At 36.6% G+C, this 26,387-nt stretch overlaps 1 protein-coding gene and 1 pseudogene across 1 annotated transcript in view; one reads left to right on the forward strand and one right to left on the reverse strand.

Annotated features, from left to right (window-relative positions):
- Positions 1–26,387, forward strand: part of Qtrt2 (queuine tRNA-ribosyltransferase accessory subunit 2) — a 38,518-nt gene that overhangs the window by 6,538 nt on the left and 5,593 nt on the right. The window contains exons 2-7 of the mRNA XM_005003408.4: positions 2,878–3,098; positions 3,837–3,892; positions 5,105–5,181; positions 7,511–7,723; positions 21,552–21,751; positions 24,238–24,389. Of these exons, the coding sequence (XP_005003465.1) occupies positions 2,899–3,098; positions 3,837–3,892; positions 5,105–5,181; positions 7,511–7,723; positions 21,552–21,751; positions 24,238–24,389 (898 nt within the window). The 5' untranslated portion in view covers positions 2,878–2,898. The remainder of the gene's footprint in view (positions 1–2,877; positions 3,099–3,836; positions 3,893–5,104; positions 5,182–7,510; positions 7,724–21,551; positions 21,752–24,237; positions 24,390–26,387) is intronic.
- Positions 2,418–2,588, reverse strand: LOC111756645 (U4 spliceosomal RNA; annotated as a pseudogene).

The following is a 26,387-nucleotide window of genomic DNA, read 5'->3' on the forward strand; positions in this document are numbered from 1 at the left end:
AAGTAAGCATAGGTTTCCGAAAGCATCGTAGTTACTATTTTCACCTGCAACTGAATTACTTCAGCATGGAAAACTATGTCACGCTTATCAGATGCTTTGTCAGTCATTTATGTTGCTAATTAATAAAATTGGAGAAATGATGCCATAATAATAAAACTTGGTAGCATTCTAGAATATAAATTTTTCAAATACACTAGCTTTACCTGGTAAAGGTGCTTTCTATCTTTCTATGAATTTAAATAAAAAATACAACTTGTTGTAGCAGGGCATGGTAGTGCACACCTGTAATCACAGCACTTGGGTGGCTGAGGCAGAAAGACAGTGAGTTTGAGGCCCTCTAGAGTTTACTGAGCAAGACTGTAATTCAAAAACAAAACCAGAATACCCAAAAACTTCATGTGTACATTTAATCTTTTTTATACCCTAAACAATTCAAATAAGACAGAATTCCCTTTTTTTTTTTTTTTTTTTTTTTTTGGTACTGGGAATTGAACTCACAACTTCGCGTTTGCCAAGCAGGCACTTACACTACTGGGTTAAACCCCCGGTCAAGGCAGAATTTCTGGAGTAAAGGGAGTTCCTTAAAGTTCTAACCTTTAGGCCGTTCTGAAATACCTCCTTTTAAATGGCTTCTTCCATTCTCAGATGTGTGTGAGGGCAGGAAGTGTGTAAGTTACCGCACCGCCCCAGTCTGTTAACTTTTCATTAGTTCTTGCGTTTCCAAAATGTAGTTCTGCATGTTAGTTGATTCTAATCTTTAGTAAGAATAACAGGTGCTGGATTCATCAGCTTTACAGTACATTTCTTGTCTTTGTACTTCTTCCTGCTTCAATTCTGTGCAGCTAACTTAGACTGAAAACTACTGTCTGGAATTTTGCTACCAAATGATTTCAGAACTCTGTTGGTTTAAAATATAAAATACACTTTTAACATGTGAGATGAGTAGTAATAGGTTAAATAAGGACTGTGAGTCTTCTCTTATATTTTCTAGATTACATTCTTATTAGCCTATAGTTGTATAATTTGGAGGAATAAAATTTTTCTTTTAAATAGCTGTTATACTATTTATTGCTAAAACGTAACTTTTTCTCTTAATAGTCTCTATTTCCATGGGTACCAACGATAATTATTTTTATGTTTCTACATTTATGATAACTTGAAATAATGATGTGATAGACTTTTCTCAAATACACTAAGTTTTATAATTTCTATGTAACATGAAGTCTCTTACTGGATCATATTTCTACTACTACTTTCTAGTAGTTATTCTTATGTCTAAGATTCTGATTACTATAATGGCTGTCTTATTTAAATATAACAATTTATGCCTCCTAAAAATATAACATTTTGTTTCTTAAATATTTTTAACTAATGTTAGGTACTACTTAAGTATTAGAAAGTTTTGCATTGCTGTGACAAAATACCTGATTTGTTCAGTTTATGCAGATGAAAGATTTATTCTGGCGATGGTTTCACAGTTTTCAGGCCATGTTTATTTGGCCCCATCACTTTGAATCTGCAGTGAGGCAGAACATCATAGTAAGAAGTACATGGCAGAGCAAAACTGTTCACTTCCTGCAACCAGGACCGGCTTCCTAGAGTTTGCACCGCCTCCCAAAAATATCACCATCTCAGATGGCCAAATCTTTAACACAAAAGCCTTTGGGAGGATGGTCCAGATCCAAACTATTGTATTACAACTTGTTTTTTGTTTTGTTTGTTTGTTTTTTTTAGCAGTCTCTTAAACAATGATTGGCTTTCAGAGTAATGTATGAGTAGGCTCTAAGGTTGTATCACAGATACTTGTGATCATTTATCTACTACTAAAAATTGGCCTGGCGCCTTTGGCAGGTATTCCAGAGGGTACGGTGCTTATAGTGTGTATGTGTAAATTTATTAATAAATTGGAGAAATGAAGCCATAAGTTTGGGGGGGAGAGAAATAAAAATAATAAAAATTGTTATAGTTATTATAAAAAATATAATAAACTGTTTGTGAAATGTTGGTTATATCCAATATTTTGCAAATAATCTGCCATCCCTGCTTATCAAGTTCTGTAATACACTTTAAAAAGTAACCCAGGATTTTGCCATACTGAAAACTAATTACTTGGCAGAATCCAACAAATAATTGATATTTTCTATTCTTTTCCCCATTATGTAAGAAAAGATCTCTTTTTCTGTAAACAAAAGCTTGTCTTTGCCAATTACAAAAGTAATGAAAAATTGCTTGTGCTTTTACATATGCTTCATGTAGTTTCTCACCTGTGTTTGGATACTATATGAGAACAAATGGAATATAATCTTCCCTTGGAGATAATTTCTGTTTATCTTTCAAGTACCAGAATGCTATTTGGAAATCTGTGTACTAAATAATATTAGTAGGAAAAATTGCTGTAGTAATATTCTTCCAAATTGGAGAAAGCAATGAATAGTTCAGATCAGTACCCGAGCAGTACAACCTTTCTCTATACACATTTTCAAGTACACATTTAGAGTACACCTGGGTGTCATGGTCTTCTTTTCAACTAGCAATAATTGCACCTTGGATAAACCTCATTGGTTACAATACTGCCACTGCTCAACGTTTGGCATTCTTTTCATACTTGTAATTGTTTGGTTTTTATCAGTTCTGATATATGTTCCATGTCTAAATCTAAAAGCAGTTGAAGTCTTAGGGAAGTATCTTAGTTTCTCTGTGTCTTTTTCTGTTCTCCCACTCCTGATTAACATCTCCCCCCCCCCCCCACTAAACATAGTCTGGAAATAATAATAAACATATTACCATTCAATTTTCTGTAAGTTGCTTTCTTTGCAAAATCCTTACCTTTTGGATATCATAAAACTCCTTCTAAATTTAATGTTCTCTTCTTGTCAGTACCTAGAGAAATCCCTAAGGATGAAGCTAAATCTTACCAAGGTAGTCAATGGCTGTCGTCTAGGAAAAATACAAAACCTGGGCAAAACAGAAAACCACAGCATGGACATTCCAGGCTGCCTTCTGTATACCAAGACAGGCTCTGCCCCACACCTGACCCATCACACCCTACATAATATCCATGGGCTTCCTGCCATGGCCCAGCTTACGCTCTCATCCCTGTAAGTATGAGACCATCGTTCAATTGTTGCCTCAAGTACAGCTTAGATACCTTGGTTATGTGCATGAGAAAGAAAGGATTTTTTTGTTTATATGTGTAATTTGTAGATCTTGACAGGTATCAGATGTTATATGTCTTTTAACCCTAATCTAACCACAGGTTAGACGTCTAATTTAGCTCTGCTTTACTTTTTCTCCAAATTTGCAGCTCTGTACTACTTTCCTAGTCTTGCACCCTGATGTACCAAGGCAGGGAGTGCTCTATGAGAGCTAAACTTAGAGGTTAGGTGCTGTCATCAGGCACTAGCCTCAGAGTTACTCAGCTTCTGTTTTATGAAAGCAGAACTAACAGAGTAACACCATTTTCACTAATATACAGACTTATCTTTATACTAACTTGAAGAACCTGCTATCTGATGAAATAACTGCAATACTGTGTTAATAAGTAATTTTAAAGTGGCAAGAAAAGGAAGAAAATCCAAATAACTCAAACAGTTTCTCTTCTTGCAGACCCACTTACAAATTGAAAACTTTGATTTTGACTAATGAAGCTAGCTTAATTAGTCAAGTCTCTGGAGTATTGTTGTACTTGGTTTTTAAAGACATATTTACTGTCTTAGAGCTTATTTGGGTGAGGAGAAAAGTATATAGTATATAGTATCTATAAAATGATCCATTGTATATAGTATCTATAAAATAATTCATTATTGTGTTAACGTATTTCTTTGTTTTACCTACAGAGCAGAGCATCATGAGGTCTTGGCAGAATATAAGAAAGGAGTTGGAAACTTTATAGGTAAAGATTAATTAAGTTATTGTGTGTGCATTGTGACATGGGAGCATCCATGGTGGTAGACAGGTGTGGGCAGACCTCCTGGCACTGAGCAGAGGCCAGAGGTGAGTACTTGAGTATGCATGAGATCCAGAGCAGTCAGTCATGTCTTAGCTTAGTCATCCAGCAGGATGAAGAGTTTATGCACAGCTGTCTTCTGATATGTTAGCATCTTGTTCTGTTCCAGAAATAGAATTTTATATGCAAATATATATGTCTATTTACAACAAAAGCTTAGGGATGACAACTAGAGAACCAGTTCTTCCATGGACCACTTTCTCTTAAAGTTCTTTCTTAGTATCTAGGACTCTGGTGCATTAAAACTCTGTTTCCATTGGTTATTCAGTCTTCTACTTCTGAAGGAAATTGCATGATGACTTGTTGTTTCAGTAAAGGATTTATATAATCATTCATCTTGATTTGAGGCCAAGTATAATCACCAGCTTTAAAGTATGCAAGCATATAATTATGTGAAAGTAGCTAATATAAGCTATTTAGAGATAATTGTAATAACTGAAATTGTGGAAAATAAGGTGGGGAGCTGCAGAAGTTTTTAACTTGGTTGTTTATTTTTGTCTTATGGAAAATGCGGGGTAACATGTGAAATTTAAACACACATGGTTTACTAATCATTTTTTGGATTTTGAAAAAGTGACTGTCTTTTTTCATTAAGAAGCTAAAGAAACTATAATCAATAAAACATACTGAAATGAAGATCTATTTTCAATATCCTACAGCTTCCTATAATTCTGCCCCTTAGGGAACCATATATATTATTAACGACATTATTATTTCACTTTTCTAGTAGCTAGTTCCTTTTGGAGACTTCTTCAGATGAATATATATGATATTAAATTCTTTATATGAAATCAAGTAAGCTCAACATGTCACTAAATACTGTCATTTTACCTCATATTATAAAATACTTTTTCTTTGCAAGAGCACATTGCATCGTTAGACATAAATGTTTATATTTAATTCCTCTTGGAGATTAATAATTTTCCAAGCAGTGTTTTTATTCATGTTGATAGGCCTCTTATAATTCCAAGATCGGGTACCAACACTTACTGTCATCAGAGTTACCTTGTCCATCTTTGTGCACTATAAAGCTATTTCCTGTTATGACTCAGTGTAATTGATGGAAGCACTTTCGGTGGTTCTTTCATGTTTACACAGGGATGCCAGAAATGCTTCTATACTGCTCCTTGCATGATCCAGTCAGCCCCTGCCCAGCTGGTTATGTAACAAATAAGGTATGTTCTCAGAAAGGCCTCCAAGGCTGTAGCTCTGTCCCAGTTAGTCAGCCTGTCTTATATCTCTCAGATGCTAGGATCTATCTGTGATGATTTCTTTATGTCTTCTATTTTGATAATTTTAACAGGATGGAATGTTTTATAAAAATGAGTATGGCTGCCTAAGAATGAGTTAAGGTGAAGGGTCTATTCCCAGTGTTTTTGTTGTCACAAAAAAATTACAGATAGAGAACAGTCAAGCACATGCCAAAAAAAGAAATTGCTATGATGGGAGAAAACAGTAATCATTGATATCATGCTTTATTTGCAGTTTTAACAACTTCAGAGAGAGTGGAAAAGTTGCTGATAAGTGTTATCACATGTAAAACTATATATAGTAAGACCTCAGTATAATACTGCTTGCTGGTAGAACAGAATAGAAAAAGCTGGATCTGCAGCGAGAAATTTTAGCTAGTGAAGAGCAGTATCGAAAGGGCTGCATTAAAAGTTTTTGTTCAGGCAAGACCTCCAGTGCTCTACGAATGCACCATTTTCTGGCCCTCGCTTCACTGATGTTAATGATATCTCTTGATTATGCTTTTGAATACTATTTTCAAGTCGGGGTATGGTGGCACACACCTATAATCCCAGCATTCTAGGAGGCTGAGGTCAGAGAACTGCAAATTGAAACTCAGCCTGGCAATTTAAAGACTTTGTGAGACCCTGACTCAAGCAAATGTCTGAGAATGTAGCTCAGTGCAAAGGGCCTGAAGTGGATCTCCAGTATGCAAAAGCAAAACAAGCACCGGGGATTTAGCTCAGCAGCATAAGCACCTGCCTTTAAGCACACGGTCGCAAGTTCAATGCCCGGTACCAAAAAAAAAAAAAAAAAAAAAAAAAGAGCAAAACAAAATGAAAAACATGACCACCAACAAAAACACTATTTTCAGTTACTTTGTTTTGTTTACTTTTATTTTCTAACTTGAATTCAAAAGAAAATATTTTGACCTGTTATTCACACCATTTAACAGGGAGAGAGGATTCATTTAAGCAGTATTCTTTTTTTTTTTTTTTTTTTTGTGGTACCGGGGATTGAACTCATGACCATGTGCTTGCCAAGCAGGCACGTATGCCACTGAGCTAAATCCCCAGCCCTAAACAGTATTCTTTTGCCTTAGTATTAGAAAGACTGTATGTGGCCTCTCCATATATGTTCTTGGTATATCTTCAAAGAGCAGAGATGCTTAGAGGAAAGAGCAGCCAAAGATGGAATATGATTGTTTTAGTTACTTTTCTCATTGCTGAGACAAAATACCCGACACTCAAAGTAAATGGAAGAAAGGTTTACTGTAGCTCACAGTTTGTGGAAGTTTAAGTTTATAGCTGGTTAACTCCAAGGCAGGGTGGCATGGCAGAGGAGAAACAGTTTATGGTAGGCAGAAGGCAACCAAATAGTGAAGCAGCACAAGACAGCAGCCCTGTTTCTGTTCTTGATAGTCTATCCTAAGGATGGGTTGTACCAATATCTTGGGTAGGGGACCCTTAATCACCGCATCACACAATGGATCAACCCGGCATCACCTCCTTAATCCCAGCATCATGCACTCTAGATATAGCTACCTCTGAAAAGCTTCACCTGTGCAGTGTGAGGCATAACAGTTATATAGGTTCTCATGAACTGTGGGGTTGATAGCTTTGCATATGCTTCTGTTATCTACCTGGGGCCTAACAAGTAGCAAAATGCTTATTATTATTATTAATGTGTGGGGTCCTTGACTATGCTTTAGTGATACAGATGTGAATTGTGATACTCTAGACAAATGTAAGATGCTATGATAAGTGTTGTCTTTCCTATGAAAGAAATAAGTACAAATTGCTGTAGGAGTTTGAGCAATTGATTATGTCTAAGAAAGTTTGGGAGAAGTCACGAGAGATGATATTTAAACTCAATTTCTTAAAGAGTATGTAGTATTTTTCCAGGCAAAAAATTAGAAGGGCATTTCAATCAAAAGAAATAATGTGATCAAAAACAAAGAATAATCAAAGTCTGTGGTTTATCCAGGCCAGCAAGGGTGGGGTCAGGGAAGGAAGATGGGAGAAGGGACTGTGGAAGATTTGCTAGAAAATTGTGACAGAATTCTTTGGGGGCCAATTCAGAAGTCCGTTGAAGGACTCTGTGTGAGCTATAAGTTTCTTAGAGAATTTTTGATATAGTGTAACTTTTTTTCCCCACCATGTCTAGGATATGGACTCACATCTCTCCAGTTATAAAGAACTATACTTTGCCATTTTATTACATTCTTTTAATTTGTGTATACCTTACTGATTCCTCACGTCTTGTTCTATGCAGTCTGCATCTGTATGGGGTGGTGGAGGAAGAGTAGAAATTACCGTTTCCAAGTTCATGGCAATTCAGCAGGCCCTTCAGCCAGACTGGTTCCAGTGCCTTGCAGATGGGGAGGCATCTTGTGAGGAAGGAACTTCCATAAAAAGAGCCAGAAAGTCTGTGGACCGATCACTTCTTTTTCTGGATAACTGTCTGCGGCTACAGGAAGAATCAGAGGTAAGGCTGCCCCACTGACCACTCCGCTTTACATTCTTCCCATCCCATGATGCTACATTTTCTCTTTCTCTTCATACTTCCCTCACTTCATGGTCTGAGTTATTTGCTCTTATTCTCCTCTGAACTCTAAGAAGATTCTTTGTCACACTCTGGTTTTATCCCCAAGCAGTTTTCCCTTAGTTTGAATTGCCTAGTAATTCTAAAGTTGTATATAAGCATCAAGATCATTCTACTTCACTTTAGAATTATGTACTAGCTCGATTACATCACTACACTGTCCATCAAACTCAGAGGTAACCGGACTATTGTCTCAGCTCCTCAAAGCTGTTCTTGAGCTTTTTCCTCAGTGTTTTATCTCAGTTCGTGGCTTCCACCAGGTTCCTCAATCTGAAAATTTAAGCTTTTCAGGATTCTTTTTTTTCCTAATGCACATTTAATATCCAAGTGTTCCTCGAGTCTGTCTCCCTACATCTTACATTTACATTCTAGAATCAGCCTCTTCCCTACCCTTTTATCCCCATCATAGGCCATGACCTCATCATCTGTGTTGGCAGATAGTGACCTTGATTTGTTCTCTCTGCTTCCATTCTCATTTCCATCTAGTCTGTCTTCACCCGTTTTCTAGGAAGTCTCTGTGAAGCACAAATAAATGTGAGCCCATCATCCATTTTTCTATAGGAATGTAACAACTTCTTCAACTTTACATGGCATGGACAGCCTGCTGAGATCTGCCTACTTTTTCAGCTCATGATAGGCTGCTTTTTCCTATGGCTTACACTCTGTCCTTTCTGAATTATTTGTAATTCCTTGAGGCATTTCCCTATTTCATTTTAGGGCTTCTGCACACAGACCTTCTGAACTATTTTTTATTCTCTTAAATCCAGCTGTATTCCTCTTCCTGGTTCCATCTGGCTCATTCCATTCATCATCCTATAAGACTGGTTCCTGTTTCTTCCAGGAAATTGTATTCTTCCTTTGCTGTTCCTTTTATTTGAATGTTGCTATATTATAGTACCAATCACATTGTATTGCATTGATTTTCATATGCATTGTCTTATGAAATTGTCTGTTCGTTAAGACCAGTTTCTATATGTCATTTTTGTATCTTCACTGTGTAACAGAACACTTGACAGAGATTAAGCCTTCAGTAAATTTTTGCTGATGGAAAATGATTACACTGGGTGAGGAGGGTGAACTGAGAGCAATAAATAAGGAAGCCTGAGAGCAGAGTTAATGAAATGGGAAAAGGATGCATTTACTAGGTAAGAACAGAAGAGGTAATGGCACAAAAATTATTGATCAGTGCAGAAAATATCAGTATTTGAGATAATTTATGTGGAGTAATTCTAACAGTGATCAGGTTCCCCAATGGCAAAGCATTCAGGAACATTGTTATTTTGAGTCTGTCTGAAAATAAAAATGTAATCTGGCTAATAAATTAGTATATATGGAATAATCAGAGGACATTTAATTATCATTCTGCATAAAATTCAGAATATCTGCAATAGAAGTCCACCATGGGGACCTTACTATGGGTCTGGACAGTTAATTTTTGCTTGCTAACAGTTGTTTTGAGCCAGTAATTAACTTTGTATGACCAGTAACATTTAGATAAATAGATGACAGGGCAAGGAGTATGACAAAGATGATTATTAGAAAAGGCAGATAAACCTCAAATCCCTCATCTGCATTGTAATCAGCCATAGCATTTCACATTATTTCTGTGTGTTAGTCCACCGATAGGGTTCTTCTCTGCATCTCTAATATTTGTAGGGATTGTCTTGATACGACTATTATTAGTGTCTCTCTTTGTGTAATATTAAGTGTTCCATTTTAGACAATAAATTATGTGATCATTCTTCTTACATCTGTGAAAGCGAGTTTCCCAAATAGGACTGTGCTAGTCTTGTGAAGGGGCAGGCCTGTATAATTATCTCTGTATATTTGAATATGTACCTTTTCCTTTTTGTTTGACCTGCCCTTTCTCATTTTGAATGCTCTTCAATATTGAAGCACCACGAGGTTTTATTTGTGGCTTTCTTATCTTTCTGTATGAATTCCCTAGATGAATTCCCTAGGTCAGAGATGGCAAATGGATTTTACCCAAGATGCTTGGAGTCCGTCTGGAGTCCGTTAGCCATGTCTGCTGTGGAGGCAAGGGGTGGCATTTTGCCAGGTGTCTACAGTTCTATCTTGGGCCATTTCATTTGTATCACCACATCTATAACTTAAGCTTCATGTATTCAGTGATTGAATTAAGATTGGCATTTGTGTACCCACTGATACCTTAGAGTTAGCATGCATAAAACAGAATAATCACTGTGCCTCATCCTCCACTATTTTTTCTATGATTATTTCTTTTCTCTGCTTATATTACAGTCTCCCTGGATTTCCAAAAAAGAAACCAGTGTTCATTCTAGAATTCGACTTCATCTGCCACTGAGAAGAATAATCTGACAAGTTGTGTTGACCCCTCCTGATATGATTTCACATTTTATCTTTCTTCTTCATTGCTCTTTCCCCAGAGAGCCACTGTTGATTTGTGTATGTCCTTTGAAGCCTTATTTTTTTGCAGTCATGTATGTATAGTTAATCCATAGATATCTTTGCCTATTATACTTAAATACAAGCATATGTTCAGGAATTTGCTTATTTTTGATTTTTTTTTAATCTTAAGAAGGGTAAAACTAAACATAATAGAACAGAGCAAAGCAGATCAGAAGAAAACAATGTAAGTGACACAGATTTCAAAGGAAGACAGCAGGATATCTACAGTGGCTCCCATAATGTCTCTTGTTTTCTTCTAAATAGTTGTCTATATCTTCGCACACAATGAATTCATACAAAGCAAAGTAGTATAAAACTGATCAGAACAGAGTAATGAAGGCATTAGAGGCCTTCAAAACCAGACAATAGGAAAATCAACAATGACTGCCATAATGGCTCTTGTTCTCTTCAAAATAGCTGTCCATACCTTTATTTATGTATGTTGAAATCAAACAATACAAAACAGACTAAAACCACTCTGAACAAAGAATAGAAGCATTACTAGATTTCACGGCATGAAGATACAGAATCAGTAATGGATATCATAATGTCTGTTTTTCTTCAAAGTAGCTGTTCATTTCATCACACATAATATAATCGATTCTTGCAAACTGTTTAGGAGAAGTTCTAGGCATGTATAAGCCTCTACCTATATACGTATCCTTTCTGTAGTAGAGGGAAAAACAAAAAACAAAACAAAATTACTAGAAAAATAAGAAACAAAAAAGACAACAACAGCAAAGAGCCCAAAACAATGACGATACAGGCTTTCAAAACAAGGTGCTAAGAACAGAACTAAGGTTGATATTTTACATAGTGATCTTCAAGAGTTCCTCAGGTCACCAGACACAAACATGCAAAATTGTTCCAGTCTTATGAATGTTAACTCCTGTCCTCTACGAACTTAGAGAATTTGTAGCACAATCATCTTAGCTATCCTAAGTGTGTATATACAAATTTAGATATTTTTTCTTTTTCCTCGTTTTCCTTGAGATACTACTTTTCTCTCTTTGGGCAGATTCTTACCCTTTCACTGTATTTATTGAGGATTTTGTATCCTATGTACTCTTACTACCATTTCTTATACTAGAGAGTAAATATGGTATTTACTCATATGAGTTGGATTTATTTCACTTATGAGTATGGTCTCAAGTTGCACCCACTTACAAATATCTCAATGTGATCATTCTTTACAGCTGAGTATTACTCTATTGTATAAAAATACCATATCTTTTTTATCCATTCCTCAGTTGATGGGCATTTAGGTTGTTACGAAGAGCTGGCTATTACAATTGTGCTGCTATAAACATGGGTATACGTATATCACTATGATACGATGTTTTCAGTTCTGGGAGTATGCCCAGAAGTGGAGTAGCTGGGTCAAATGGGACTTGCAATGCCAACTTTTTGAGGAACTTCCAGACTGACCTCCACAGTGGTTACACCAGTCGTCACTTCCACCAACAGTGCAGGAGAGTTCCTTTTTCCCTACAGCTTCTCCATCTTCACATTGTTTGTTGGTACTTTTCTTGATCCTGGCCATTTTTTCTGGAGTGAGATAGAATCTCAGTGTGGTTTTAATTTGCATTTCTCTAATAACCAATGATGCCGAACATTTTTCATGTGTTTATTTGCCATTTGTATGTCTTTATCTGAGAAGTGTGTATTCATCTCAGATGCCCATTTTTGGATTGGATCTTTGAATTTTGGGGATTTGATTTTTTAAATTCTTTATATGTTCTAGATGGAAGTCCATTGTCTGAGGGACATTGACTAAGATTTTTTCAAATTCATGGGTTTCCTTTTTACCCTGTTGCAGATTTCTTTTGACATGCAAAAACTCTTTAACAACACAAGATCCCGGTTATTGATTCTGGGAAGTACTGCTTGTGCAGTCTCATTTTTGTTCATGAATTCTCTACCTACCCCTATGTCTTCAAGATTTCTACTTACTTTGTCTTCCAGCAGATTTAGTGTTTGTTTTAATATTTAGATCTTTAATCCATTTAGACTTTAATTTAGCACATGGTGATAGGAATGGATCTAGTTTTCACTTTAAGCATATGGAGATCCAGTTTTTTCCAGCACCTTTTATTAAAGAGACTCTTTCTTCCAGTGAACGTGTTTGGCCCCTTAATCAAGGATAAGGTGGCTGAGTGTGTTTGTAGTTGTAGTTGTATCTTCTAATCTATTCCATTGATCTTCAGGTCTGTTTTTATTCCAGTGTTATGCTGATTTCATTACAGTAGCTTTGTAGTATAGCTTCAAGTCAGGGATTGTGATGCCTTCTGCCTTGCCTTTGTTGCTCAGAATTGCCAGATGAATTTAAGGAATTTAAGGAATGATTTCTTCAGGACTGTGAGATATGCTAGTGGTATTTTGATTGGGATTACATTAAATCTTGTATAACAATTTTGGGAGAATGGGCATTTTCACAATATTTGTTCTTCCTACCCCTGAATAAGGAGTGTCTTTCCTTTTCTGAAATCCTTTTCAATTTCTTTTTTCAGGGAATAACTTTCCCTGAATAGATCTTTTGCTTCTTTTGTTAGATTGATTCCTAAGTATTTTTTTTTTGGATGCTATTGTGAAGGATGTGGCTTCTCTCTCAGTGAGTTTGTGGTTTGTGTATAGGAATGTTATTGATTTTTGAGTGTTGACTTTGTATCCAGCTATATTCCTGAATTTATTTATTATACTCAGGAGTCTTTTGATGGAGTTTTGGGGATCTTCTATTTGGAGTATCATGTCATCTGCAAATAATGATAATTTAGCTTCTTCTTTTCCTATCCTTACTCCTTTTATTTCTATCTCTTGTCTAATTGCTCTGGCTAGTGTTTCCAGCACTATACTGAATGCAAGTGGTGGTAATGGACATCCTTGGCTTGTTCTTGATTTTAGAGTAAAGGCTTTCAGTTTTTGGCCACATAATATGATGCTGGCTGTTGGTTTGTTGTAGATGGCTTTTGTCGTATTGAGATAAAGACCATCTATTCCAATTTTATGTAAGTTTCTTATCATGAATGAGTGTTGGACCTTATCAAAAGCTTTTTCTGCATCTATAGAAACAATCATGTGATTCTTATTTTTGGCTCTATTGATATGGTAGATTATGTTTATTGATTTGCATATGTTGAACCATCCCTGCATTCCTGGGAAGAATTCCATTTGGTCGTGGTATGTAATCTTCTTCACGGTTTGCTGCCTTCTGTTTGCTAATATTTTATTGAAAATTTTTGCATCTATGTTCATTAGGGAGATTGGCCTGTAGTGGTCTTTTAGGATTGGGTCTTTCTCAGGTTTTGGTATTAGAGTAATACTTGCTTCCAGGAATGAGTTAGGCAGAATTGCTTCCCTTTCAATTTCATTGAAGAATTTGAGGAATGCTGGCATTTAGTCTTCTTTGAATTTCCTGTAAAATTCCACAGTGAATCCCTCTGGACCTGGGCTTTTCTTTGTTGGTAAGGTTTTATCTACATTTTTAATTTCATTAATTGAAATTAGGTTAGTCTCAGTTTTACATCTTGATCCAGCTTTGGTAATTCATATGTTTCTAGGAATCTGTCTATTTTTTTCTGTGTCACCAAGCCTATGAGAGTAGAGGTTTTTGAAACAGGTATTGATGATCTTCAGTATTTCCACAGGGTCTGTAGTGATTTCACCCTTTTCATTCCTTATCGCATGAATTTGAGGTTTTTCTTTCCTTTTTTTAAATAAGGTTGGCTAGGGGCTTGTCAATTTTATTTACTCTTTCAAAGAACCAACTCAATTCTTTTTTTTTTTTTCATCTCTCTTGCATTGATTTCTGCTCTAATCTTTATAAATTTCTCCCTTCTTTTGGCTTTAGGCTTGACTTGCTCTTCTTTTTCTAGATGTTTGAGAGATAGCATCGGGTTGTTTATTTGTGTTCATTCTGTTTTCCTGATGTGGAAATTCACTGCAATAAGTTTTCCTCTGAGAACAGCTTTCCTTGCATCCCACAGGTTCTGGTAAGTTGTATTTGTATTTTCATTTACTTGTAGATATTGTTTAATTTCTTCTTTAATTTCCTCTGTGACCCACTGATTCTACAGGAGTGTTTTATTCCAATTTCCATGTGTTTGTGAGGTTTTTGCAGTTTCTTTTGTCATTAGTTCTAGTTTCATGGTGCTATAATCCCGTAGCATGCATGGGATAATTTCAATTCTTTTGCATTTACTTAAGCATGTTCTGTGGGCTAGTGTATGATTTTTTTTTTTGAGAGTGTCCCACGTCTGCTGAGAAGAATGTGTATTCTGATGTTGTTGGGTGGAATACTCTGTATACTTGGGTCCATTCGTTCACAGGTATGATTCTGTTCTGTTATTTTTTTGCTGATTTTCTGTCTAGTTGATCTGTCTCTTTGTGTCAATGGAGTATTAAGGTCTCCCATTATAATTGTGTTACTGCTTATTTGATTTTTCATTTCTATTAGTATATGTTTTGTATAGCTGGATGCTCTGAATTTGGTGCATGTATATTTAAATTGTTAGCTCTTCTCTTGAAGTTTTCCCCTAACTAGTATGTAGTGACCTTCTTTATCTCTTTGGATTATTCTTGGTTTGAAGTTCACATTGTCTGCAAACAGAGTAGCTACCTCTACTATTTTTTTGGTTGCTGTTGCATGAAGTATTGTTTTCCATCCTTTGACTTTCAGTCTGTGAGTTGCCTTTTGGGTTAGATGGGTTTCTTGTATATAGCATGTGGTTGGATGTTATTTCTTATTCCTTTATGCTAGTCTGTTTCTTTTAATTGGTGAATTGAGGCCATTTACATTAATGATTATAACTGATATATATAGTGGTTTATTTTTGGCATGGTATCTTTCTGCTGTTGATTCTTTACTTTTTCACTCTGTCTGTTTGCCTTGCTTAGTGGTTTTTTCCTGTATCTATCTAGAATGTCTTTCAATATTCTTTGCAGGGTTGTTTTGGGTGGTCATGAACTTCTTCAGCTGTTCTTTGTCATGGAAGTATCTTATTTCTCCATCCAGTTTGAAGACAGTTTTGCAGGGTACATCAGTCTGGGTTGAAAGTCGTTTTCCTTTAGGATCTGTAATACTTTACTCTATGTTCTTCTTGACTTCATTGTTTGTATTGAGAAGTCTGCTGTGATTCTGATAGGTTTCCCTTTATAGGTGATCTGTCTCTTCTAACAGCTTTTAATATTCTGTTCTTATGTTGGATTTCTGGGATGTTGATTATTATATGTCTGGGTGTAGTTTTATTTTGATTATGGCTTTTTGGAGTTCTATATGATTCACTGATTTGTATGTCAATTTCCATTCTCATGTTTGGGAAATTTTCAGCTATTTTTTTTTTAATTTTAAAGAGAGTAAAATTAAAAACAATAAAGCAGAACATAAGAAACCAATGTAGGGGCTGGGGATTTAGCTCAGCAGCTTAAGTGCCTGCCTTGCAAGTGTGCGGTCGTGAGTTCGATCCCTGGTACCGATAAAAAACGAAAAAGACAAAAAAAAAAAAAAAGAAACCAATGTAAAGATACAAATTTCAAAGCAAGACAATCAGAGATCTTCACTATTATATTGTCTCTTGTTTTCTTCCGAATAGTTGCCCATATCTTCACGTACAGAGAATTAACACGAAACAACATAGTATAAAACTGATCTGAACAGGATGAGGTAGGCTTTTTAGGTCTTCAAGACCAGACCATAGGGAAGTCAACAATAGCTGTCATAGTGTCTCTCATTCTTTTCAAAATAGCTGTCCATATCTTCATGTATGTTGAAATTATACAAAACAAAACAGGCTAAAATCACTCTGGACAAAGAATAATAGTATTGCTGGCTTTCACATCATGACACTATGGAATCAGCACTGGGTACTGTAGTGTCTCTTTTTCTTCAAAGCAGTTGTTCATTTCATCATGTATTATATAATTAGTTCTCATAAACTGTCTATAGGTTCTATGCCTGCATTAGTCTCTACATGTATTTCTATCCTTTCTGCATTAGAGGGAAAAACAAAGTATAGCAAAACAAAACAAAACAAATTCCTATAAAAACATGAAATGAAAAAATCATATAAAACCACAGTACAAGGTGATATGGTTACTGTGTATTCTCTTGTTATGTTCAATAGAATTGTCCATATCATCAGGCATAGTATAATTGAATATAGCTGTACATAACAATATTAATAAAAACAAAACATTGTAGACATTATAAGACTTCAAAAGCAGGTAACAGTCAAACCAGAGTGGGTATCCTAGTGAATCTTGTCATCTTCAGTGTAATTGCCTATACTCTCAGACTTGCTACTATCAATCATAACAGATTTGGATAAAATCTGTCAATATAAAACAGCAATCTAACAAACCAGGCTCAACTAAGATCAGTCATGATTAAACAGCGTAAGTTATACAGCGCTTCAGATTAAGTTAATAGGAAATTAAGGATGATTACCATACTATATCCTACTATTTTTGGGATAACTGTCTGTGCCCTCACATCTAGTATAAGTAGAACATCTGGAACAGAATACAATCCGTCTAAACAGAGTGGTGTGAGCAGTGTGGGTTTTAATTACTGATACACTATTAGCAATATCCTCTGCCTTCTTTTTTAAGACTGTTCCTCCCCTTTCACTCCCACAGGGTGCTGTACATTTTGGGTCCCACCAACTCCCTCAGTTTTTATATGGGATGGGGGGGCACCCTGCTATTTACCTAAGTGGTTCCAAACCTTCTCACTCTTGAACTCAATCTCAAGTTATATTTCTTTACCTACAAAAGCCTCAAGGTTTTCCTTTGTTACAGCTAAGTAGTTCTCTACTGCACATAAGTATCCTGTCTTTCCAACCTATCTGCAGGTGCTGATTGAGTTGCCCCTATTTCCCTCTGGTTCCCTGTCACAAAGAGCATTGTGTTCTCATATTTGATTTTTGGTCCATAAGCCATTTTTCAGGTTCATATATTTCCTATATCTTGGTGTATCAAGGTCATCTATGTTAGATTATAGCCAACCTTCTCTACCTCATTTCTGCTATGCTATTTTTCTGCCATTGGTTGTCTACTTTTCTCCTTTATTCCACTGTCTGCCCCATTCATTGAGGCCTCTCTGCCACTGTTTCTGAAATCCTGGTATTTTTTTTCTCTCTCTGTAGAATGTCCTTTAGTATTCTCTGTAGGGTTGGATTGGTGGTCACAAATCCCCTAGTTGTTCTTTGTCGTGGAAGCATCTTGTTTCTCCATTAATTTCTAGACACAGTTTTGCAGAGTACATCAATCTGGGCTGGAGGTTACTTTCTTTCAGGGCTTGCAGTACTTCGCTCCAAGCTCTTGATTTGATGGCCTGTGTCGAGAAGTCTGCCATGATTTTGATGGGTTTTCCTTCATAGGTGATCTGTTTCTTTTTTCTGACAGCTTTTAATATTCTGTTCTTGTGATGAATTTCTGGGATCTTGATTATTATATGTCTGGGTATAGCTCTGTTTTGGTTGTAGGCAGCTAGAATTCTATGCCTTATACATCTGAATACCATTTACTTTTCCTATGCTTGGGAAGTTTTCCTTAATTATTTCTTGAATAGCCTTTGTATTTTCTTTGTTTTTACTCCTGCTTCTTCACTCACATTTTTTATTCTTAAGTTATAGATCTTATGGTCTTCTAGCCTTTGTATTGTTACTGCCCATTTTCTTGTTATTTTTAAGAGATCTTTCCTTTTATGATCACACATTGCAAACCTGTCTTCAAGTTTTGATAATCTATCCTTAGTTTATTTCAAGCCAGCTTTCAATGGAGTTTTTAATTTCCTGGTAATCTCTTTGAATCTGCTTCATATATTTTAGGTTTTCTTTTTATTCTTCATCAAACATTTCTCTCCTTTTTTTGTGTTCCTCCATTCTTCCGTCTGTGGCTTCTTGAGAGGTGCTTAGCATTTCTTTTATTAATATACTTATCTCTTGCTTTACTTTTGTTAATAATTCAGTTTTGAACTCATCTGCGAGGTCCCGAAGATATCTCTTTATGTCTGCTGATGCCATGTCTGATATTGCATGTTTGCTGCCCTCAATCGTTTTTATATTTAACTCTCCTGGATCAATATTCCAGGGTTGGGGGTTGGGGGCTTTTTCTTATTTCTTTCTCTTGTCATATTTTTGGTTTCTTCCATACAGGTGTATAGTGGAGGTCCCAGCCCCTTTCCTTTTTGGTTATGATTCTTCTGAAGTGCACTGGCTAGGGATTTCTACCCTCTCCAGTTTGCTGTTGGTCACTGAGGTGCAAGCAGGGGCAGCATATGCTGGCCCCTCCCATCTGGGCCAGTCAACCTGCAGGGGCTTCACTGTGTTAATGTGTGCTGCATGTATGGAATCGGTTTGGGACAACTTATTGGGTCCCGGCCAGGGGCATGACCCAGGCATAGCAAATCCCACCAATCTGCTCTGGGAAGGGAGTAACTGACTGCCATAAGTCACTGCCGTTCCTAGTTCAAGCCTGTCCTGCCCGGTTCCAACATGTCGTTGGCCCCCCACTTTCCCATGGGAAGGTCTTGTTCCCAGCACTCACCATGGGTTAATGCAGGTCCCTCATCGGCTCCATTCTTCATTGGGCTCGCCGATCTCTGACTTCAATGTAACGCAGCTCCAGTGAGTCATGGCAGTGCTAGTTCGGGTGACTTTTGCGAGTCGCAGCAGCATCAGTTTGGGCACCTCCAGCGAGTTGAGGCTGTACTTTCAGGCGACTCCGGCAAGAGCACTGTGGCCGCTAATCTTAACTGCTCCAGTGGTAGCCCTGGGACTGCGTGTTTGACCAGCTCTTTTCCCTTTCTTCCTGGGTCAAGAGGATCCGTCTTCCTCTATCCTGACCTCTCCAAGATGTTTTAATCTGAGTTGTCTCTCGCAGGGAGGCTCTGTATTCTCTTGCTTGTCAATCTGTCATCTTTTTGAGTCTCAATTTTCAGTTATTCTGTAAATAGCCTCTTGATAGCATTTGTGTTGTTACCTTCTTTTTCATTTATGCCTATCAAACTTCTGTTGTTTTTCTTTGCATCATCTTGAAGCTGTTGAATTGTTGTTTCCTGATTCCTTGTTATTTTTAAGAGATCTTTCCTTTCCTGTTTGACTAGCTGCAATCTTATCTTTGAGGTCTGAAAGTCTATCTTCACTTTCATTGAGGTGGTTTTGCCAACTTTTGATGGAATTTTTGATTTCCTGTATATCTCTTTGAATATGTTTCATGCGTTCTGTTTGTTTCTTACATTGTTCATTCAAGGTTTGTGTCTTTTTGCTTTGTTCCTCTAATTTTTTAATTATGTCTTCCTTAGATATGTTCAGCATTTCTTTCATTATATTTATCATTTCTTCTTTAACCTGGGAGATTATTTCTGATCTGAGTTCTTTTATACCTTCCTGGAGTTGTTTCATTACTTCAATTGCTATCATTTCAGGAGTTTCAGGTATATGACTTACATTTTCTTCTATGTCCATGTCTTCTCGGACATGCTTGGGATGGGCTAGAGGTTTGATATGGCTGTTACTCTCTCATTTTGTCGTTTTCCTATATTCCCTTAGGGAAACTGAAGGTTTCAGATGTGTTTCTTGGGTTGAGAATATCTATCCCTATTGCAGGGAGTTTCCCCAGTTGAGTGAAGGTCCTTAGACAGACCTTACCATTCTTGGAGTGAAGTGCCAAAGCTTCACTATGGGCTAGAGATTGCAGTTCATGTTTTTAGCTCGCCAGGCCACTTATTTTTAATTAATAATGTCTGAGACTTTTACCCTCTGAATGTATATGATTATCTACTGTATTCTTTTTAAAACAGCTGCATCAGAAGCCATACTATGAGTATATCATAGTTTATTTAAGCCTTTTTACTCTGTTAATGGATGTTTAGATTATTTCTAGTTTTCATTATGCCAAACATCTTTATAAATATACCTTGGTGCTTATGAAAGAATGTATTTGTAGGAGAGATTGTTGGAAATGTAATTTCAGAACCCAAAGATAAAAGCATTGACATTTTGATAAATGTTACCTTCCGGCCTTCTTGAGAAGCTCAACTAATTTTTACTCTCTCTAGTTATCAGGACTCGTGCCATTTATCTTTACTTTAACCTCAATTATGTTATCTATGTTTTACCTTTTTGCTTATTTTGATGGGTAAAAATGACATCTCATTGTTTCCTATTTGCATTTCCTTACTGGCGATGTTTAGTAGTTTAGTAGGTTTAATGGATAGGGCATTTATTTTTCTGAATCTCATTTTCACATAGGCTACCTAGATTTATCTAAGCTTGCTATTTCCTTAGAGGATTTGTTGCATCTCTATGGTATATACCTGCCAGTTTCCCCAAAGAGTAAGTCCTTCTTTGCCTTTGTTATGGCACATTTCATTAGAGAAATTTAATATATTTTTTGTTTGTTTGTGTGTTTGGTTTTTTGAGACAAGGTCTCGCTGTATAATTCAGTTGGCCTTGAACTCACAGACATCCTTCTACCTTGTTCCCGAGTGCTGGGATTACAGTCATGTACCCCCACACCTGGTGAGTCAGGGTGAGTATGTTTATACTCAAACATATCAACCACTTCTCATAAGCTTTAGCTTTCTTATGAAGGCCTTCATTAATTCAAGATTTCAAAAATATTTAGTTCGTTATTCAAACACTTACATAACTATTTTAGTCCGACTAAGATAGAAATCTTGGTTTTTTTCCAAATGGATAGTCTTGACTAAATTTTCTTCTTTTTTTTCCTTCCTTCCTCCCTCCTTTCCCCTTTCATCTCTCCCTCCCTCTTTTTTTTTTTTTAAGATGAGATCTTGCTGTGTTGCCTAGGCTAGCCTTGAACTCCTGAACTTAAGCAACCCCCATCCCCATGCCCAGCCTTATAGATAGCTATGCCTGCTACCCTGTCCCACCATGCCTGTCTGTCCCAAACAGTTCCTAAATTTGTCACATTTGTCTATAGCTGAGCGATTTAAAGATAACCTACAGCAGGCCTGAATAGTTCTTTGAACAAATGAAAACTTTGCTCTGTTCTTTTCCTCTCTTACCTACTCAATCTTTTTTTTTTTTTTTTTTTTTAATCTGAACTAGAACATTGTGGCATATTTTGATTGCCTGTTTTTCCTCAGCCTTTTCTCCCCTACTCGGTGTTTTTCACAGAGTACACCCTGGGTTCTCTCTGCTTCATCTATGGCAGCTTTGTTGAGATCTCTTTCTGTTCATTGATTTCTGGGTAATATTTGTGTTCACCTCAGCTACTGAAAGTGATTAAGAGTATTCAATCCATTTTCCCCCCTCAGGTCCTTCAGAAAAGCATGATCATTGGAGTGATCGAAGGTGGAGATGTGATGGAGGAGCGGCTGAGGTCGGCACGAGAGACAGCCAAACGGCCTGTTGGTGGCTTCCTCCTGGACGGCTTTCAGGGGAATCCAGCAACCCTGGAGGCCAGACTGCAGCTTCTGTCATCAGTCACTGCAGAGCTGCCCGAGGACAAACCAAGGCTAGTGTTGGGTTGGGGTGCAGGCTGGGCATGTTCAGCCCCTGTGCAGGGTGCAATGTGTATGTGAGTATGGCTTCTGATGTTCTGTTGTGTGTTTTCTATCCTTTCTCAGCAGATTATGAGGAACTTTCCATCAAGGCTGATGCAGAATGCAGAGCAGAGAATAATTGCCATGTATATTCATTTGTTCCTCATAAGTGGGGACAAATGTTATGCTACTTCCTCTCACATGCCAAGTACAATGTTGTTTTTTACTCAATATAACACAGTACCTGGGAGCAATATGTTGCTTTAGTTTAAATCAAGGAAAGATGAGGACAGGACCAGGGTACCTAGCGGAATGATTATTCTACTAATTAGAACCTTTAAGACGTGCTTAGATTTGAACCAGATAGTGAAATTGAGGGAACCAGCAACACTGGTAGGTTGGTTCTTAGATTTCCATAAGTTACGATATTTACCATATATTGGTGAGAAGTGATGATCTGAAGATTCCAAGTACAAATTCTGAGTTTCTAAATGCATTGATGTTGTACTAAGATACTGTTTTCTTTCTTTCTTAACATGGGTAAATCTGGAGGTTATTAAGTTAAAAAAAACTCAAGCATAAAAAGACAAATATTGCATGATCTCACTCACATATGGGATCTTAAAAAGTTGATCTCATAGAAGTAGAGTACAGTGGTGGTTATCAGAGCCTGGGGCAGTTGAAGAGAAAGTGAGAGTTAAAAGGTGTTAGTCAAAGACACGTACCAGTCTAAAGGAAAATGTTCCACAGGTCTAGCATACAGCCTTGTGATCACAGTTACTGATGACAATATTATATTTAAAAAATGCAAAGAGAATGGATGTTAAGTATTAATTCTCTAGATGTAGCCATTTTACAGGGTATATGTACTTGTAAACACTTTGCACATGACAACTTCATACAATTTGATTTGTCAATTAAAAAAAAAGAATGTAGTCTTTTATCTCACTTGGTGTAATATTTATACTGGTTCCCTGGAAATGTATTAGGAAGTTTGGTTATGAGGTGCTGCTTTAGACTCTTAACAGGCTATTGTGATTTCTACTTTTTAAAAAAGCCAGGTGTAAGGGCCAGGAATCTAGCTCAGCAGCAGAAATGCCTGTCTGGCAAGTGTGAGATTGTGAGCTCGATCTCTGGTTTAAAGAAAAAAGCCAGGTGTGGCATACAGTAAAGCGCATGAGAGGTAGAAAAGCTCAGAGAAATCTTACATGTGAACACACTTATGTGAAGACCACCCAGAACAGAGTATTTTCCTCATCCCCCATCCTTTCTCCCTTCAATTTTAAACTTGTTTTTTTGTATTCATTACTCCCACTTCTACTTCTGGTACAGATAACAACTCAGCACTAGTATTTCTAGTCATTTTCTGGACTTTTTTATGTTAAGTGTTCACAGATGTCTGTTACTGAATGTGAAAGCGGGGATTGTTTTTCTGTGAGTGTGTAGGAATGCCAGCTTCAGTTGGAGAGGAGTTCTAAAACATTACATGACTTGAAGGAAACTGTAGTCAGGAAAACTGGCATATATTTATGGGTTCTGCTAGTTTAATATTACATAGCCTTTTTGTAAAACTTCTTTTAGAAATCAGAGAGTATGTAAGCTTTTCTCTTTTAGTTTATGAAAAGGGACTCTGGGTAGAAAAGCAAACATTAAAAATAGTTCTGGGCAGCCAGCCTTGATCCCTCTTGTTTTCATGGCAAGTTCTGGTTGAGAATTATTAAAACTCCCAGAATGCCTTACCCATTACCTTTGAAAACACCATTTTATCCCATTGTACAGACCTTTTAATAACAGAAAAGGGAAGAAAAAAAGCCATCTAGATTCTTAGACCCTGTGGCCAGAGTTGAAATTCTAAGAGCAACGATTGCTTATAAGTGAACCTACAAAGAATATACTAGACAGAATGTCTTTATTAAATCAATTATAAAAAGTAATTTTGGGCAAAATACAGTTAAAAAAGGGAAAGTATTTGAAAGAGAAATAAAGTATACAACTTTGCCCTAAAAACATCTATTTAGTATAGATATTGACTCTAAAGTTCAATCTAAGACACGGAGGTTGTTCAGAAAGGATGAGAGTGGAAAGGAAACTTATAATTACTGAGCTTCTTTCTGAAATTAGAAACTGTACTATATGCTTTAAAGTATCTCATTAATCCTCACAATGATTCTGTGGCAGTATTATTGCTCTTGTTTTTTAAATGAGAAAACTGAAACTCAGAGATCCTAAGAAATCTGCCCAAAACACATCAGTTACATAAATGATAGAGCTAGGAATCAAGCTCAAGTCTGTCTCTTTCACACCTTAAATTCTTTCACCACACATTTCTATCCACTATCTGCCACCCTCCTTTTGATGGTGGTGTTCATTATTGTTGCTTTTAATTCCCTGATGATTAGATTCTGACTTCTTACATGGCGTTGTCCTCATGTCACTGTCCTTATTATTACTCTAACAGGCTCATTTGTGGTGTTAGCCGGCCAGATGAGGTGCTCGAGTGCATTGAAAGAGGAGTGGACATATTTGAGAGTTTTTTTCCTTATCTAGTGACAGAGCGGGGATGTGCCCTGACATTCAACTTTGATTACCAGCCGAATCCTGAAGAGACATGTAGGTCTTTTGAAGCTAATCTCTGTCTTATCCTTACGTTTCTTCTATTTCCTATTAATTTTGACCCGAGTCATAAGACAGAAACATGTGCACATAAAACCAGTCTTATAAAACTTTACCTTTGTGTCTTATCTGTATGCCCTGGCATGTTGGCACATAAAACTAGGCACTTAATACTGTAAGTGCAGCTCGTCAAAATTAGGATGTGATTTTGAAGTGAGCAAAAACAAGACCTCTTCTGTTAGCAACCTGAAAGAAGAACTGAGTACATTGTGATGAAAATCTAAGAAGAGAAGCCTTTGAACTGCTTTGTAAAGGTTAATTTGTTTTTTCACAGAAGAGTTTTTGTTTGCTTTTTGCAAGTCCCATGCAATTAAATTACAGAGACTTATTATCATCTGATCCTTGCATTGCTTTTGCTTTTTGGTGTTCTTTTACACACTGAGAGTGAAAACTGTTTTTCTCTGCTAATATTGCTTTGAAACACTGCTGTTTTCTTTTATCATTTAGCTATTTAGAAGTCAAGTCAAGGAGTTTCATCGTCTAACTCTCAGCCGCAGTGGGAAAGGGCCCAGGACACAGGCTGTAGGAGCAATGCCTTGAAGCAGTTCTAGAAAGTGTGGCCAACCCAGCCTGCCCTCTGGCTGTCACAGAGGGGCTTTCCCTTTCTTTCTCCTGCTTTCCCTTGAAGTATTCCTCAACCACTTCCAAACCTAAATCTGGACTTCTTTAAAGGTTTTATTCTCCACTGGTGATACAAATTTCATTCAGAAGATGTCAGAGTTTTTCAAAGCAGCTGAGGCATTAATCTAAATCAGGTTACTTCTGGAAATAAAATAAATCATATTGGTCAAGTTATTATACATAGGAGGTCAATTTTACTGTCTTTTTGACAGACCAGAATATAATGTATGTGGATAGGCATACCATTAACACTTTATATATTTTCATGACTTCATTTATAAACTAAATTATTTCCACTAGGATAAGGATAACTGTTAGTCATTCACTAGCATGAATATGTGAAGCTTTAAGAAGAACCTGAAACTGAGTTTTCAGGAATGAACAAGTTCCTTTTTGGCTAGAGGAAACCAACTTCATGACTAGGAAAACTAAAAAAGCTTGAACATTTTTATTAAAGAGTTATTAATCATTTATATGATGTGTGCATGTTATAAATAAGTTCTTTGCTAATTACATAGTTAAAATCAAAAGAAATAAATTGCAAGCAGTTCACTAAATGACAAGAATTTTCCAAAATGTCAGGATTTTATTATGGTTTCCCATATTAACGTATAAATTCACTTGAATAAGCTTAGTGTTCAGGCTACTTCTCTGCTTCCTTTGACATGAACAGAATGATCTTCCCAAGGCCATCTACCTATTTTCATTGGGTCATCATTGAGATTGTTATCATTCATTCCCAAGATACCTCTCTTACTTGCCTTCCCTTTTTCCAGGCAACTGGCTTTTTGTAGAACTGGTATTTCTTTGGCAGTTCCAGAAATGTTCTTCCTTAAAGCAAAAAGTTCAAGGGAACAACTCAAGTTCGCAATTAATTCTGGATAATCTGGGTTCCTTGGAAGCCTAGAGTCTCCATACAGAATATTTAAATTAAAACCATATTCCACTCAATCTACTTGTAGTCAAAGCCCAGTTTATTTGCATGTATTTGTGTTAAAGCATAGGAATGACCCCAAAACACATAGGCACACACACACTGCACTTTCAAAATCATTCCTTGATTCTAAGATTATATGTTAAGATACTCATACCCATAATTTGCTTAGACATTGTTGATTATCTTAAATTGTTTCGATGTTGGAGATAATAAATCTGTGTCTATTTGGGAACATGCTATTTTTATTTTCTCGTGATTTCCTTAGGATAAACTTTTAAGAGTAGAATTACAGAGTCAAAAGGCATGATATAATGACTAAAATTATTCAGTGCCTACTCATTATCTCATCTTCATTCAAGACTTTTTATTTGTTTGTC

The sequence above is a fragment of the Cavia porcellus genome, unplaced genomic scaffold (assembly GCF_034190915.1).
Source record: "Cavia porcellus strain 051 isolate PalLab524CR breed Dunkin Hartley unplaced genomic scaffold, mCavPor4.1 scaffold_15, whole genome shotgun sequence".
Taxonomy (NCBI): domain Eukaryota; kingdom Metazoa; phylum Chordata; class Mammalia; order Rodentia; family Caviidae; genus Cavia; species Cavia porcellus.